At 48.5% G+C, this 15911-nt stretch overlaps 1 protein-coding gene across 1 annotated transcript; it reads right to left on the reverse strand.

Moving 5' to 3' along the window:
• Positions 1-5395: 5395 nt before the first annotated feature.
• On the reverse strand, positions 5396-14716 carry LOC122422697. Its single transcript, XM_043439319.1, has 6 exons — positions 14639-14716; positions 9105-9136; positions 7410-7590; positions 6909-7013; positions 6701-6764; positions 5396-6463 (listed from the first exon to the last, which is right to left on the reverse strand). The coding sequence occupies exons 1-6, from the start codon at positions 14714-14716 to the stop codon at positions 5967-5969; spliced, it is 957 nt and encodes a 318-aa protein (XP_043295254.1). The 3' UTR covers positions 5396-5966.
• Positions 14717-15911: the final 1195 nt, after the last annotated feature.

Consider the following 15911-nt stretch of genomic DNA (forward strand, 5'->3'; position numbering starts at 1 on the left):
TTGGGCAAATGGCCAGAGACCTCTTGGGGGGCCCTGAGCCTGCGTCAAGAGCATTCACACACACTCTGCCTATGAGCTCTCCTGAGGCTCCAGCCTCTGGGCAGGGGCAAACAGCAGAACATTTTGGCAGCCAGTGATGTGGCTAGGGGTTCCTCTCCACTGTGGAGACCTGGATACCTGGGTTCTGGGTTCTGTTGGTTTCTATTTCCGGGAAGTGACATCATTTTTTGTGGTTTGTTGCTGAGGTCCCTTGCACAAAGCTCCCCAGGGGAACCTCAGTGTTTCTGACTGTTCAACCACACCCTTAGGCCACGTGCGGGCACAGTGACACCCACACCGCCCAGCCCTCAGCCTTGGGGAGGCCTGGGTGCCGCCAGGGCCTGAGCTCTGAGGACACAACTGCTTTCAGACCAGGCTCCTCCTTCTCATAAGTGATGTGTCCCTGGACAAGCATGTGCCCCTTAGGGTTTCCCCAGTCTCTCCATCTGCAGAGCGGTGGTCATTCTCCCATCTCCTGCCTAGGTCTGTTAGCCTAGGAGCAGCTCCAGTGCCTGTTCAACCCGTGGGCTGGTGTCACATGGAGTTCATGCACTGACTCTTCACAGAGGAAGGATTCAATACAGGGCTCACCTAGCACAGAATGAGGCAGAAACAGGCCTTGATGGGCTTTGGGACCTAGGAAAAGGCAGTCCTCTCACCTTCCTAACTATTTCAAGATCCCCCCAGCCCCCCACCCAGTGGGAGGTCTGAAGGTAAGATTCAGACATCGCCCCCTCTGATCTACAACAACTTTCGTCGGTCCTCCTGTTCCATTGAGATTCTGGCTTAAGTTTCCCATCTCAGCCTCTAGGGGAGGGCGAGGCTGCCCCTCCAATGGCTCCCAGCATTCTCTCTTTTCCTCTTGTCACCTTGGGTCATTTCCCCCCTTGCAAGTGAATGGGCCCTGTCACTGGTTGAAACCTCAAGACTGATTCATGCAAATTCTGGGAAATCTTCTCATTTCCTCTCTCTGTTGTTCAGTCTCTCTCTGTAGATGGGTCTCTTTCTTAACCTTTCTAAATTCAGGCTATCAATTTTTCCCTCCCTGACTGTCTCCTGTGGATGCATGCCTATGAATATATATTGCATGTCTATTGTTAGCCTAGCATTAGGTTTTAGGGTTTAGCTTTCAGTGAGATAAAGGATTGGGATTGGAGTTGCTGTGAGGGGAAGGGATAGGGGTGGTGCTATTGTTTCTGGTTCACCAAGTGGTGTGAGTTCTCAGTCTGTTTTTCATATGAACCCCTCATCAGAGACAACACTTGCAAATAGTCTCTCATGTTCAGTTTTCCACCTTTTTGATTTGTGAATGCTTAGCTTTTCCGTTGCAAAGCTGTTCAGTTGGATGGAAGCCCCTGGTGTTCTTTGGTTTCCTGTTTCCCTTACTCGAAGAGACCCATTTTTGCTTCCCACACCAAATGTTAAGGAGCCCTGATGTGATGGAGCCTATGGCACATGCTTATTTCAAGGAGTTTCAAACTTCCCTTGTGGCTCATCCTGTAAAGGATCCACCTGCAATGTGGGAGACCTGGGTTCGATTCCCGGGTTGGGAAGATCTCCTGGAGAAGGGAAAGGCTACCCACTCCAGTATTCTGGCCTGGAGAATCCAATGGCCTGTATAGTCCATGGGGTTGCAGAGAGTCGGAGACACCGAGTGACTTTCACTTTCACTCATAACTTCAGGCTTTGGGTTGACGTGTTTCATCGATTTTGAGGTGCTATGAGAACAAAGGCCAAGGTGATTCTTCAGATGTAGCCATCCAGCTTTGCCATGGCCCTTTCTTGAAGAGTCTTTTGTATTCCTATTTGCATCTTCTCCTCTCCTTTGTAGTAGATGAATTGACCATAGAAGCTAGGGTTTATCTCTTGGACTCTCAGCTCTATTGTATGGATCTGGATCTGCATGTATGTTTGTGTGACCAACACCATACTGTCCAGATGATCCTAGTGTTGCAGTCTAGTTGGCTATCAGGCAGCCTGGTAGGCCCATATCAGGCCTTCTTTCCTTAGACTGTACAGACGATTTAGGCTCCTTTGTGTTTCCATACCCATTTTGGAATTCCTTGGTTTAGTGCCCCGAAAATATCCCTTGGCCTTTTGAGAGGAATAACATGGACTGGACCCTCTGGATTGCCTTTGGGGGTGTGACATCATTTTACCAATAGGAATCCTTGCAATTCATGAGCTCAGCTTATTTTCCATCTGATCGTGTGGACTTCACCTTCTTTCATCCATCTCTTGCAGTTTTCTGAGAACAGGTCCTTCCCTCCTGGGTTAGATGGACTCCTGGGTATTTCCTTTTGGTGTATGTCATTGTCAGTGGGGTTGATACTTGCCTTGTCATTCTAAGAGTTTGCTGTGAGTGTTGGAAATGCAAACGATTTTCCTCCCTTCCATCTCTCTGAGCCACCAGGTAGGACAGGCCTGGTCGGGGTCACACGGGGCTCAGGGATTGCAGCTAGACCGTGTTTCTCAGGCCCTCAGTGCTGGGCATCATTCGGTGTGCTCTCCGTGTGCCTTCCTTGGCCTGCTGTCCCTTCAGACCTTTCCCTAGTTTTAATAGCCTTGTTTGTGTTCTTTCTCCCTTTGGAGACAAATCCTTTATCAGCTGTGTGTTTGCAAGTATTTGTGTGCCAGTGAGTGGTGTGTCCTCTGCTTTTGTTCATAAGGTCTTTACCAGAGCAGAAACCTTTGATTTTACACAGTCCACAGTATTGCCTTTTTGTGCATTGCCTTTCTGTATTGTGTGTGAAGACTCAAAGGTCATGTCTAGGCTCTGCGTGATTTTATCTTGGCTGTGTGAGACGTTTGGCATGGAAAATATGTCTCAGAAAAATTTGAAGTGAATTTGGTGTAAGGTGTCAAGTTTCCATCCACATTCACGTCATCCCCTCTGGTTTTCAATTCATCACTCCTGAACTCTTTTGGAGAACTTATGGGAAGTTTGGTTGCATTTCAGTTTGAATTTCTGCCCTTTAGTAGATTCACCCAGTTCTGCCAACAGGGACACTGTGAATGGTGAGTGAGGGGCAGCCTGCACTCCCAGCAGTGACCACAGGGTGGGAAGAATGCTGCTCTCCCCTCGGAAGCCACAGGCCACAGGCATCCCAGTGAGGAGCGGGCTGTGTGTGCAGCTAAGAGGATTTAGTCTCTCAGGCGCCTGTGCGACGTTGCCTTTGGGTCACCCAGGGTGGGCGTTTACAGTGACAGGAACCATTGCCCCGCAAGTGAAGTGAGAGCCAATCTGAAATCCGCCACTGCTCCTAAAGAGATGCACCTGAGGCCCCTTGAGGGGCCTGCACAGAGCGCTCTTTGGTGGACATGCTGGGGACTCTGCGGCCTCGTGGCCTGCCCAGGGCAGGCTGTCACCATTCCAGACATGACCGTCACTGCGGTCTCCAAACGGTTTTCACTGGCGCGTGTCCTCATCTGAGCGGGCAGGCCATGTGCACTGCCTCCCCTGGCAACTTCTAGGCCAGGTCTCCTAGGCTAGAGCCCTCAGGTCTAACGTGTAGGTCTAGGCTACACTGGCCATGGGCATTGCCTCTCCTTGCAACTTCACCGCTTTCTTCTCTTCTTTACTGCACACTGATTTTCAAGAGTGTTTGGGCCACAAGGATGTTGGGTCTTTCTCTAGCCTTGTCTCATGGGGTTGAGACAGCGCTTCCTGGTTGTTGGCGTGCTCATTTTGCCCGCTTTCTTTCCTGGCTTCTTTTTGTGACTTTGTGCCTGAGGAAGAGCTCAGCATTTCCCTTCTGGCTGAGACGTCATGCAACAGTAATGCCTACCTGGAGATTATTTGCCAAAAGGGTCTCATTTTGCAGATGACATCTTGAAATCACCTGCACTGCCCTTTCCGATACACAAAGGCTGCCTGAAAGGAAACAAAAAACGAGAATTCCCAAGTCTACTCTTAAAATATGTGCAGAGTCTAATAAAACCACCTTTTCTATGATTTTGTTCATCGGCATGGACTGGAGACATCCAGGATATGGGAAGACACTCAGATATAAGAGGAGTAAAGGTTGTCGGGGGCAAGGGAGGAACAGGGAGTGCTTGAGGTGAATACAGGATTTGCTGGGGGCGGGGGGTGGGGTTCGGGAGGATGAAAGGGTCCCAAACTAGAGAGTGGGGCCGGCCGCACAGCATTGTGAAGGTCCTTAATGCTCCGGAAATGTACCACTGAACGCCAATTTTATTGATTGACACTTAAAGGGGAAAAATACACAAATCTGTGAAGAACAGAATATAAATCAAGAAAATACAGAGAAACCAAATGAAAAGCAGTTCGGGAAAGGGAACTGAGTCTCCACTGGCTCGAGAGAGAGTTGATGGCATCCACTGGCAGCAGACAGGGATGGAGGCTACAGAACCAACCCCTCCACTGGACACGGTGTTTCCAGAAATGGAAATGGAAGGGCTGTGGGTCTCTGTCCAGAGCAGGGGCCTGTTCTCCCCGCAGGGGTGGGTCAGTCATCGTGGGCATCTGGGTCTTGGGCAGGAGCCAGGGCAGGCTCTCCCTGCAGAGGTGGTGACTCCCCTGACTCAGGTCCTCCTGCCAAAGCCCGAGCAGGGGCAGGTGTAACTGCACATGTAGGTGGAGCTGCAGCTTCTCCCTGGAAGACTGGAGCATTCGTGCCTGAGGCTGAGGTCTTGCGGGCACAGAGATCTGATCTTCCCCGTGTGCTGGCCAATGCCCAGCTGGCCCAGTGTCTTTGGGAAGGCATGTCTCAGGTCTCGATCTCCCCTCAGTGGATCCCTGGGTCTTGCACAAGTAGCAACCAGCTCTGTATGAACAGGTCTTTGAAGCAGAGCCTGGTTGAACTTGGGGGCAGGTACTAGAGCTGTGAGAGAAGAAAAGATTACCCATGGCCAGCCTTGCCCTGTGCCTCTCTGGAGACACAATTCTTCCCTGAACTTTCAAGACAGTTCCCAGTCCAGGAAGTCATAATAGGATGTCGCCTCTGACTGCAGTCCACCAGGTGTGTGGTCTGAGGCCAGCCTTTGCTCCAGGCCCAGCCTCAGCTCTGGAGGACTCCTCCCTGTATGGCTGAGCACCCCTCCCCACACTCACATTCCCAGCCCCAGCCTCCTCACCTCTGTGCTCTGCCGTGCTGTGCTCCAGGTCCGACGCAGTAGTTCTCGGGGCTCTGGGTCAGAGCCGGGTGTGCTGAGCCCCGTGGCATCTTGAGACTGGTCCCTGAGGTGTGTCCTGGATGGTGTCTAGGCAGCAGGCCTTCTCCGCTTCCTCTTCATTCCCAGTTGGGCAGAACCCTCCATGGGCACGCTCACCTGGAGCCTGCACTGGGCCTCCGACCCTTCTTTCAGGGAGGTGCTACTTCAAAAGAAATAAAAACAAGAATTCTCAAGTCTGGTCTTACAATATGTAGGGAGTCAGAAAAATTCACTGGAGAAGGGAAAAGCTACCCACTCCAGTATTATGGCCTATAGAATTCCATGGACTATAAAATCCAAGGCGTTGCAGAGTCTAACAAGACTGAATGACTATAACTTTCACATTCAGTCCGAAAAAAATCCAGTTTTCTATCATTTCAGTGATTGGCATTGATTGGGGACACCCAAAGGATGGGAAGAATTGGAGAAAGAAGACGACTAAATGTTCTCAGGGGCCGGGGGTGAGGGAGGGAGGAACGGGGAGTGCTTGACATGAATCCAGGCTTTGCTGGGAAGTGGGGGGGAAAGAATGAGAGGGTCTGAATGTAGACGCTGGTGATGGTTACAGAGCATTGTGAAGGCCTTCATCCCTAATTGCATCAATTAAGGTACAATTTATTAACAAAAACTTAACAGAAAAAAATACATAAAGTGACAAAAAAAGAAAAAAAAATCACAAGAAAGCCAAACACAAACCAGATGACCAGTATCTCAGGTGAAGTGAACTGAATCTCCCCTGGGTGGGGAGTGAGTTAATGGCGTCCACAGGGAGCAGACAGGGATGGAGGCTGCAGAGCCAACCATGCCCCTGGACGAGGTGTTTCCAGAAAGGGCTCTGGGTCTCTGTCCAGAAGAGGGGCCCGTTCTCCCTGCAGCAGTAGGTCAGTCATCGTGGGCATCTGGGTGTTGACCAGGAGCCAGGGCAGGCTCTCCCTGCAGAGGTGGTAACTCATGCCCTGACTCGGGTTCTCCTGCCAAAGCCCGAGCAGGTGCAGGTGCAGGTGGAGGTGGACATTCAGGCTGAGGGGGTGGGACATCGGTGCCTGGGTCTGGGGGTCCTGCAGGCACAGAGGTCCGATCTGCCCAGTGTGCTGGCCAGTATCCAGCTGGACCGGTGTCTTTGGGGAAAGGCTCAGATCTAGATCTCCCCTCAGTGGATCCCTGGGTCCTGCACATGTGTGTGCAACCACCTCTGTGGGGACAGGTCTTGGAAGTGGAGCCTGGTTGTATTTGAAGGTCAGAGCTAGAGCTGGGAGAGAAGAAAAGTTTGCCCACAGGCCAGCCTTGCTATGTGCCTAACCGGGCACTAAAGTTTCCCTGAGATTCCCAAAGAATACCCAGCACAGGAGTCTTCTGTGCAGTCTACAAGATGGGTGGTCTGAGGCCAGCCGTTGCTCCAGGCCCAGCCCCAGCTCTGGAGGACTCCTCCCTGTGAAGCTCAGCGCCCCTCCCCACACACTCAGATTCCCAGCCCCGGGCTCCTCACCTCTGTGCTCTGCCGCGCTGGGCTCCAGGTCCTCGTGCTGCCTCAGAGGGAGGGGTGCTCGGGGCTCTGGGTCGGAGTCGGGTGTGCTGAGCCCGGTAGCAGCCCGAGACTGGGCCCCGGGGTGTGTCCTGGGTGGTGTCTGGGCAGCAGGCCTTCCCCTCTTGCTCTTCATTCCCCCTTGGGCTGACCCCTCCATGGGCACGCTCACCTGGACCCTGCACTGGGCCTCACGGGCAGGCGGGTGGGGCTCCGACCCCTCCCTCGGGGAGGTGGACGGCGTGTCCCCCTCATCGGCCACATCCGGTGGGAAGCTCTGCAATGACAGTGACCGTCAGCCAGGCCTGCTTGGAGTTTTCCGAGCTGGGCCTGGCCAGTATGGCTGCTGCTTCTGCCCGCTCAACCTTCTGCTCCCAGAACGAGCAGAGACGAGTGTCTGGTCAGATAACACCCGGGAGGAACAAGACCCCCTGAGGGCGTGAGGCCAGCCTGGGCAGCCGACACTGCCTGGGCTCTCCCCATCCCGCCCAGCCTGTTCTCCCTTGGGGTGTGGATGCCACCGGTCCACAGGCTTCTGACGCACATCCGTCTGGGCTTGCTTGAGGCAGACACACCCCGAGAAACCCCCGTCCCCATTCACAGGGAAAGGACTCGGGGTTGCCCGGGTGGGATGGGAGAGGTGGCCGGGCCCGGCCTGGGGCTCCCGTGTTACCTTCCTGTTCCTTCGGGCAAAGGGCCAGAGGCCTCCTCGGGGGGCCCTGAGCCAGCGTCGCCAGCGATCCCACACACTCTGCCTGTGAGCCCTCCCGAGGCCCCGGCCTCTGGGCACGGGCAGCAGCAGGACATCTTGACAACAAGTTATCTGGCCAGGGACTCCTCTCCGATGTGGAGACCTGGAGACCAGGATACTAGCTGAACACTATTGTTTCACAATGATCTATAGGCCTATCTCACTGAGTTGTTCTAAACCTTTTTGATATGTGTTGACAAAGCTTCTTAAATCATTCTAATGAAGAGGATTTCTAGCCTAACTTTGGGATGCTTCAGAGGGCCCCTGAAACATCCCAGAGAGAGATATTACCCTAATTAGGTTTGTTTTGTATACAGAATTACATGGGAAGTACTGTGAAGTGAGTAATAAGTCTCCAGTTTATATTGTATGTATCTTCCTGATCCATGGATCGAACCAGTGTCTCCCGCATTGTAGGCAGACACTTTATGGTCTGAGCTACCATGGAAGCCCATTGTATGGTAATATGTTACTAATATAGATACCCTAGAAACTGTATGGAGTTCCTAAAATTTTGATGTGTTTGGGTAAAATGTTTTCAGGCATGATTCAGTTACTATCTCAAAATATTGTCATAGCGCTAACCAAATTTCGCAAAAATGCTTCCTCTTCAAGATTTATAAAAAGGACTTTTGGATAAATACCAGTTTCTAAACTGGGGAAAGATTCTAATGAAAAATCTGCTGACTTCACAAAGGTTAACAAAAGGACTGAATGAACTGGTGAATATGCTTATCACTTTTATGGTTTCTAGTTTTCCAGGTTTAAGAAAAAACTTCCCCTCAAACTAATTATGATGGTAATTTATTAAGATTATATTTTATAAACAAATTGAAACATTTATCTTTTCTCTCTGTCTGAACTTCCAGAGATTGGAAACTCTTAGTTTCCAGTAATTTTATCAGATAAGTTAGGAATATTATTTCACTAACAGGTACAGAAATCTGAAGGAACTTGAAGGAATCTGAGACCTTAAGAAGGGAGGATTTCACTTAGATCTGTTAGGGAAAATCTGTGATAAACATTTGGCATGACTTTCCTAGCCCTGAAAGGTTTTATTTTAAAAGTTCAGTCTGAGACTTTTATAGTCTCAGCAAAGCAAAAAAGTCTATGATCAATTATGGTTGTATAAATCATCAGGCAGTTTATTGCGACCAGACCTATAGTACAAAAAAGTCTTAATTTGGTTATATTTAGTAAAAATGGTGGTGATTTTAGGGAGAAAAAGAAGTTTCAATGAATGTTAAATCCTAGTTTGTTAATGGAGGTCTGTATCTACTAAGACTCATTTCCTGGATAGTCCTTTGTTGTTAGGGTATATTAATGTAAAATTTAATTGCATTATTAAAAGACACTCTAGGGTTGTTTCTGAGGCTTATTTCAGTAATGTGTCTTTGGATGAAGATCAGATGCCTCACGCATGACCTGCAATCAAGACTGAAAGAAGACATAATTTAAGGAACTTTCTAACCTGGATGGATGGACCTCTCCATCAGGTACTCTTACTAGCTCATGCCCAGTGAAACTGAAGGGAAAACGACTCTTGGGTTAGCTCCCACTCCCAAAGGCCCCTAAGCTGGACTGGTCTATAGGGAGGCCTGCCGACCTCAAACTCACCTGAAAACAACGCGCACACAGAGGACACTACACTGCACGAGGACGAGAAGAAGCTGGCGTCAGAAGGAGGCAGCCGGCCCAGATGCTGACCTGCCTTTCATGATCATTTGTGTGTTTTCTTGATTCCCTGGACCTATGCCTAGCAGCCAAATCTTTTCTATCATGGACACAATTCTATGCTGGTTTAAAACTCAATCCAATTGTTTGACTGTGGCCAATTCCCTATGTCTGGTACTTCTGGGTTTCCTTGGTGGATTTCTGTTCTCTAAGGATACCCACTAGGAAATTTATTTTAGATGAGAGTTCAGTCCTGTTTTATCTTCATGATATTACAAATGGAATTCTTTCACCTGGCCAATTAATAATACCTGCTCTGGGGATGCTGGCAATAGATATAAGTTTTCTCTTAGGGTCATTTTAACTCAATCGGAGTGATGAGCCAAGTCTCAATTTAAAAAATTAACCTATCTATGAAAGGGAAAATTCCCACAATTACAGGGTGGATCTACATGGTTAACACCAGGCTATGTTCATTTAAGTTTAAAAGCTCCTCTATGTTGGGAAGGGTTCAGTTCAGTTCCGTTCAGCCACTCAGTCATGTCCGACTCTTTGCAACCCCATGAATCGCAGCACACTAGGCCTCCCTGTCCATCACCAACTCCCAGAGTTTACTCAAACTCATGTCCATCGAGTCGGTGATGCCATCCTGCCATCTCTCCTGCCCCCAATCCCTCCCAGCATCAGGGTCTTTTCCAATGAGTCAACTCTTCACATGAGGTGGCCAAAGTACTGGAGTTTCAGCTTCAGCATCAGTCCTTCCAGTGAACAACCAGGACTGATCTCCTTTAGGAGGGACTGGTTGGAGCTCCTTGCAGTCAAATCATACTAAAAATGATCAACCTGGTAATTATGAGACAAGGCTGGTTGCTTTATGAACTATGTCTCTTATTACCCTTAGAGAGTGATTGGCTATGGAACTAAGTGGATTTGTGGCACTAATTTATGGCCTTCACATCTACAGGGATGGATACTAAGGTGTAGCCTGGGATTCCCATGAATTTTAGGTCATACATGTTAACGAAATAGAGGTAACCCTAACCAATCTACCATTGGGATGATCCCAATGAGTCAAAGATCTGTACTGTACTGGTTTTGTAACTTGTGTGTATATGTGTGTGTGTGTGTGTGTGTGTGTGTGTGTGTGTGTGTGTGTGCCTTCAATGGGGTTGGAGGATGTCATTGACCATATCTAAGCCTTAACATCTTTCATAAGCTTTAAGTGAGAGTAACCAGGCTATTAGCCTATTGCATTCTGAGATCTCTATGATGAGAGAGGCAATGCTACAGTACAACGGCAAGGCCCTTGACACCTTAAAGCATCTCAGGGAGATATCTGTGCTGTAATGCAAACTGAATGCTATATTTTCATACCTGGCAAATCCTTTAATGTAACACATTTGAACCACATGAAAAATCAGATTTCTGCTTTAAGTGACCCATCCCCTAATCTTCACAATCTTTTAAGAAAACTGGTGTGAGACGCTCATGGCTAAAATATTTACTTTTAATTTCATTAGTGTTATTAACTATACCATTTGTAATTTGCTTGTTTCACAAGATTATCATTTCATGTATTACCAAGTGTATGAACCTCCAACGAAAATGATGACAAGACTTGAAGCAGTTGATCAAATGTATAGCTTGATATATGATCAATGATTGTAGTAGTGTGCCTCTAGGTTTGAAAAGATGCAATGAGAGGGAATACTTTCCTGGACCATAGCTAGAAGACAGGAGTCCAGAGATCTTTGACTATTAAGACCTAGTCCAGTAATAGCACATTGAGTGTCTTATCAACAAAAACCTTCTTCATAACTGGGAATGAGCCTTCCCAGCAACGCGGAACAAAATGGTCATGAAATGCCCGCCAAAGTATGGTCGGATTCATGACCACTAGGGGGCCGTGTCAACTACAAGCTGGCATGTGCCAAGAGCATTGCCAATGACTGAACAGCAAAGGCGTCTACAGAGAGTGAACCCCATGCTGCTATAGCCGGTGACCTGCAGCACCCCTGAGGGAGCTCAGGCTGCAGTGGGGCCCTCTCTGCTCCAGGGACTCTGGTGGGACAGGTCTTCAGACAGTTGGATGTTTTCAGGGGCAGATTTTATGATCTCAATCCTTGCATCTCCTCATATCTAGAGAAACACTAAATCCCTTCCTGGTGATATCAGATCCTCATGACTAACAAAAAGCCTTTTGTAAAATGAGTGCTTCATGGTATTGAACTCTCCCTTCCCCAAAACCTTATATATTGTCTTTCCCCCACTGCTGCTTGAGGGCAGTTTCTCGGAGCTATCTGAGATGCTGCCTCCTGGGCTGCAGTCCTCATTTTACCCCAAATAAAACTTAACTCGCAACTCTCAAGTTGTACATCTTTTTTTAGTCGACACGTGCCACTGTAAGAGTTACCCTGGGCTCCACAGAGGTGATGAGAGTCGGGGCCTGGGGTCCTGGGCACCTTCATTTTTGGTGGCGAGTCCGAGGAGGCTGGGCAGAGCCGGGTCAGAGGACTCCTGCTCAGGACCAGGAGGGGATGTCCGGATCCCTAGAGGGACCCCGTGTCCCTTTATGCCACAGCTGGGACATGGACCTGGAGGGGGCCTTGACTTTAGGCCTGAGCGGGCCTTCTTTGCCGCCTTTGAAGCAGGGCCCAGGTTGCTTCCTTTCTTTGTTGGTTGATGGAGGCTTGGAGCCATGTAGGGCAGTGGCTAAAAGGTGGCATTTGGCCTGATCTCATTGGGCCTTCTCTAGCTTTGCCTGTCCTTCCTAGTTAATGAAAATCTTAAAGGCTAAATTTAAAAGGTCTCATTGAGGTGTTTCTGAGGGCCTTCTGCCTTTTTTAGTTTCTTTCAGATATCTAGGGATGACTGGCAGATAAAATGTGTATTAAGGACAATGGTGCCCTATGCTGAAGTGGGGTTTAATTTTGTATGTTTTTGTAGCACTTCCATTAACCTGGCTAGAAATTGTGCTGGGTTTTCAACTAGCCCTTGAGTTATTTCCAAGAGCTTATCAAAGTTGACAGCGTTATGCCCTGCCTTTTGAAGGCCCACAATGAAGCAAGCAACCACGTGATTACGGGCTACTCGTCCAGGTCTCCCCACATGGTAATCCCAGTTGGGATCTTCTCGGGGGACAGCTGTTGCCCGTACGTGCTTAGGGTCGTCTGTCCTGTATATCTCATCAGCATGAGCCTGAGATGCTTGGCATACTCTTTCCTTCTCTTCTGGGAGAAGAGTGGGGGAAAGGATGGTGTAAATATCATGCCAGGTTAAGCTGTAAGACTGGGTAAGATGCTGGAATTCTTTTAGATAATTATCAGGGTCTGAGGAGAAGCAGCCAAGACGCTTTTCAATCTGAGATAGATCAGAGAGGGAGAATGGGACACGAACCCAAACAATGCCTTCTGCACCAGCTACTTCCCCTAAAGGGAGTGGAGCAGAGAAAGGAGCTGGGTCCTGCAGTGAAGTTTCCTGTTTTAAAGGTGCTTGGGACAGGGTACAGGGAGGGGATCTATGGAGGTCAGACTAAAGCCTTGGGACCCTTGGGTAGAGGGTGGGGCTGAGGTATCAGAGCTTTTCCCAGGCACAGGCTGGGGAGGGGGTTGGGAGCTGCAGTGGCCTGCGCCTGAGAAGGAGAGAGGGAGGTGGGGACGTAAGGTGGAGGTCGTGGAACTGGATCTGGGGCTGCTACAACAGGATTGGGAGTGATAGTGGTGGGCTGTGGTCAGAAGAGTAGAAGGAAGAAGAAAAAGTCTGAACAGGGATCGGGAGACATTATATTAGGAGGATGTGGCCCAGAATGGATTCACAGAGAGAGGATCGAGAGTGAAGAGCAGAGAAAGCCTGAACATAAGGGATTTCTAACCACTTGCCATTGCAGTGGCAGAAGTTATCGAGGTCTGGTATAGTATCATAATCAAGAGTTCCATTTTCTTGCCATTGGGACCTGTTGTCAAGTCTGTATTGCAGCCAGACAGTGTTGAATAGTAAATAAGTCTTTTTGGTCTTATCTCTCCTTGGAAGGCCAAAGCTTTTAGGTTACGGAGAAGGCATCCTAGAGGAGTAGGTTTTGAGGGCTGGGATTGAGAATTTCACATCACAGCTGAGTACGCAGGTTAGACGAGGGCGAGAGAAAGTGAGGAGAAAGGTCCGAGAGAAAAGGTGTCCCCATTCTCAGGACTTGCTCAAAGAGTAATAACAGTCTGCTTTGAAATGGGCGTCCCCTATTTCAAAGTCAGACGGGGGTGCAAGGCCGAGGACCCAAAGGCCGTGGGAACCTCCCACCCAGTAGGAGAGAGAGGGGATCCGAGAGAATGGGGTTTCACTCACCCTTGTAACCGATGGATGAAAAGTGGGCCGGTCTGTGGATGTCAGTCCAGCAAGGCAAGTGAAGAATCCTGTCCCAGAGATGGTCTTGGTTTCTCGGAAAGGTCCAAGGGAGGGGACCACCGGAGGTGGGCTCTTGAGAGGAGCCCACCCAGTGGCCATGGATTTTCCTTCCCAGGTTTCGGCACCAGAATGTAAGGTGAGTGCAGAGAAAAAGAGAGTAAGCTGGGCAGTCAGGCAAGAAAAGGAAATTTATTAGAGGGAAAAGGAGGGTGACTGGCTCTTAAGGAGAACCAGCATTCCCCCTTTCTAACAGAGTCCTTCTTATACCCCACCAATGGAAAATTCTCTGATGCGATTATCACGTAGCCAGAGGTCTGGAATCTGGTGGTCTCCCAGCTTTGAGAAGATAGGCACCTGTGAGACAACAGGATGCCATTTGGGCAATTTGATCAATCTCACAGATCACTGTGATTTATTCCTTGTGAGGTCAACAGAGCCATCTTATCAATGAGATCCCATGTGGGCCCTATCGCATAGTAGGCTTGTTCCAAAGTACTGATGCTGAATGTCAGCTCAGAGGCAGCAGCTTGAAAAGTGCATGGGTCATATGGGAAGGAGAATTATGGACTAATTTTAGGACAAGTGCCAAAGGGGCAAGGATTTGTTGCAACTTCCTCTAGGGATGAAATCAATATTGATGACATTTAGAAAAATCCTCCCTGTAGCCAGCTGGCCCAGTGCTGGCGGGAGACATTTCTGACATTCCCCACTTACCTTCCTAGCACTGCTTGCCTTGCTATGTCTCTGAGTTCCCTGTGGAACACACACATCCAACCCAGTCATGCCCACAACGCTCCTCTAAAATGGCTTCCCCCCAAGAGCCTGGATTCCTCCACAAGAGCCTCCTTCCCTTCCACACACAGTGGGTGGACTCAGCCATGACTTGCATCCCCTCAAGGTGGCTCCTACTCCAGGTCAGCTCCAGCTAGAAGCACATTTGCAACTGTTGAGGTGGGACTCACGTTCAGCTGCACTGGTGGCCAACCAGACCCACCACCATGCCCAAAGCAATGATGGTACATCCACAGGACACCACACTCAGCCTACACAGGAGACACCCTGGATTTCCTGTCCCTGCTGACCTGGGGTAACTGTTCGTCTGAGCCACACAGGGGACACTCCACATAGGTCCACTCGTTCAACATGAAGACACAGTTCATCTACCTAATATTAATGCACAGAAACAGAAAAGATCGGCCAAATGAGGAGACAATATATTCCAAATGAACAGCTAAGACATGACCTCAGAAAAAGAATTAAACACGATGGAGATAAATAATCTACTGGTTCATTGGTTAAGATGTTCCTGATAATGTAGGGGACAAGTGTTCAACCCCTGGTCTGGGAACTAAGAACCCAGGCTGTGGGGCAACTAAACCTGCGTGTCACAGCTATTGAACTCACGACCCTAGAGCCTGTGCTCCTCAGGAAGAGAAGACAGAACACTGGGAAGCCCAAACTCCACAACTAGAGTGCAGCCCCCACTCTAGGCAACAAGAGAAAGTCAGTGCCACAACAAGACCCAGTGGACCCATGAAATAAGTAACTAAAAGATATTTACTCATCTCAGGGAAGAATGGAGAACAGAGTGAGAACCTCCACAAAGAGGCAATAAGTATAAAATAGAGCTGATTATAATTGAAGAATACAATAACTGACTTGAAAAATACAGCAGATGAGTCAACAGATTATATGATTCAGAAGGACAGATCAGTAAGCTGAAATACATAGTGGAAATCACCCAATTTGAGCACCAAAAGAAAAAAAAAAGCCAAAAAGTTGAGGATAGTTTAATGCATTTGGTGAATAATATCAAGCATAATAACATTTACATTATAAGGACTCAAGGAAAAGAGAGAGAAAGATAAAAATTCACTTGAAGAAAGAATGACTGAAAATTTCCCTATCTTGGTGAAGGAAAGACACACAGGTCCCAGAAGCACAGAGTGTCCAATACAGGGCAAGCCAAAGGAGAAACATGCCAAGACACATATCAATCACCTAAGAAAAATTAAACAGAGAAAATATTAAAAGCACGAAGGGAAAAGCAACAAATAACAAGGGAATCCCCATAAGTTTAACAGCTGATCTTTCAGAAGAAACGCTGCAGCGCAGAAGGGTGTGGCATGATACACTTAGAGTTATGAAAGGGAAAAACTTACCAGCAAGATTACTCTAGCCAGCTAAGTTCTCACTCAGGTCCAAAGAAGAACTCAGTAGGTTTACAAATAAGCAAAAGTTAAGAAATTCAGCACCAGCAAAGTAGCTTTACAACAAATGTTAAAGGACGTTCTCTAGGCAGGAAACAGAAGGGAATGAATAGACCTGGGGGGGAAAAAAAACACCCAGGAAAAT

The sequence above is a fragment of the Cervus canadensis genome, chromosome 20, assembly GCF_019320065.1.
Source record: "Cervus canadensis isolate Bull #8, Minnesota chromosome 20, ASM1932006v1, whole genome shotgun sequence".
Classification (NCBI taxonomy): domain Eukaryota; kingdom Metazoa; phylum Chordata; class Mammalia; order Artiodactyla; family Cervidae; genus Cervus; species Cervus canadensis.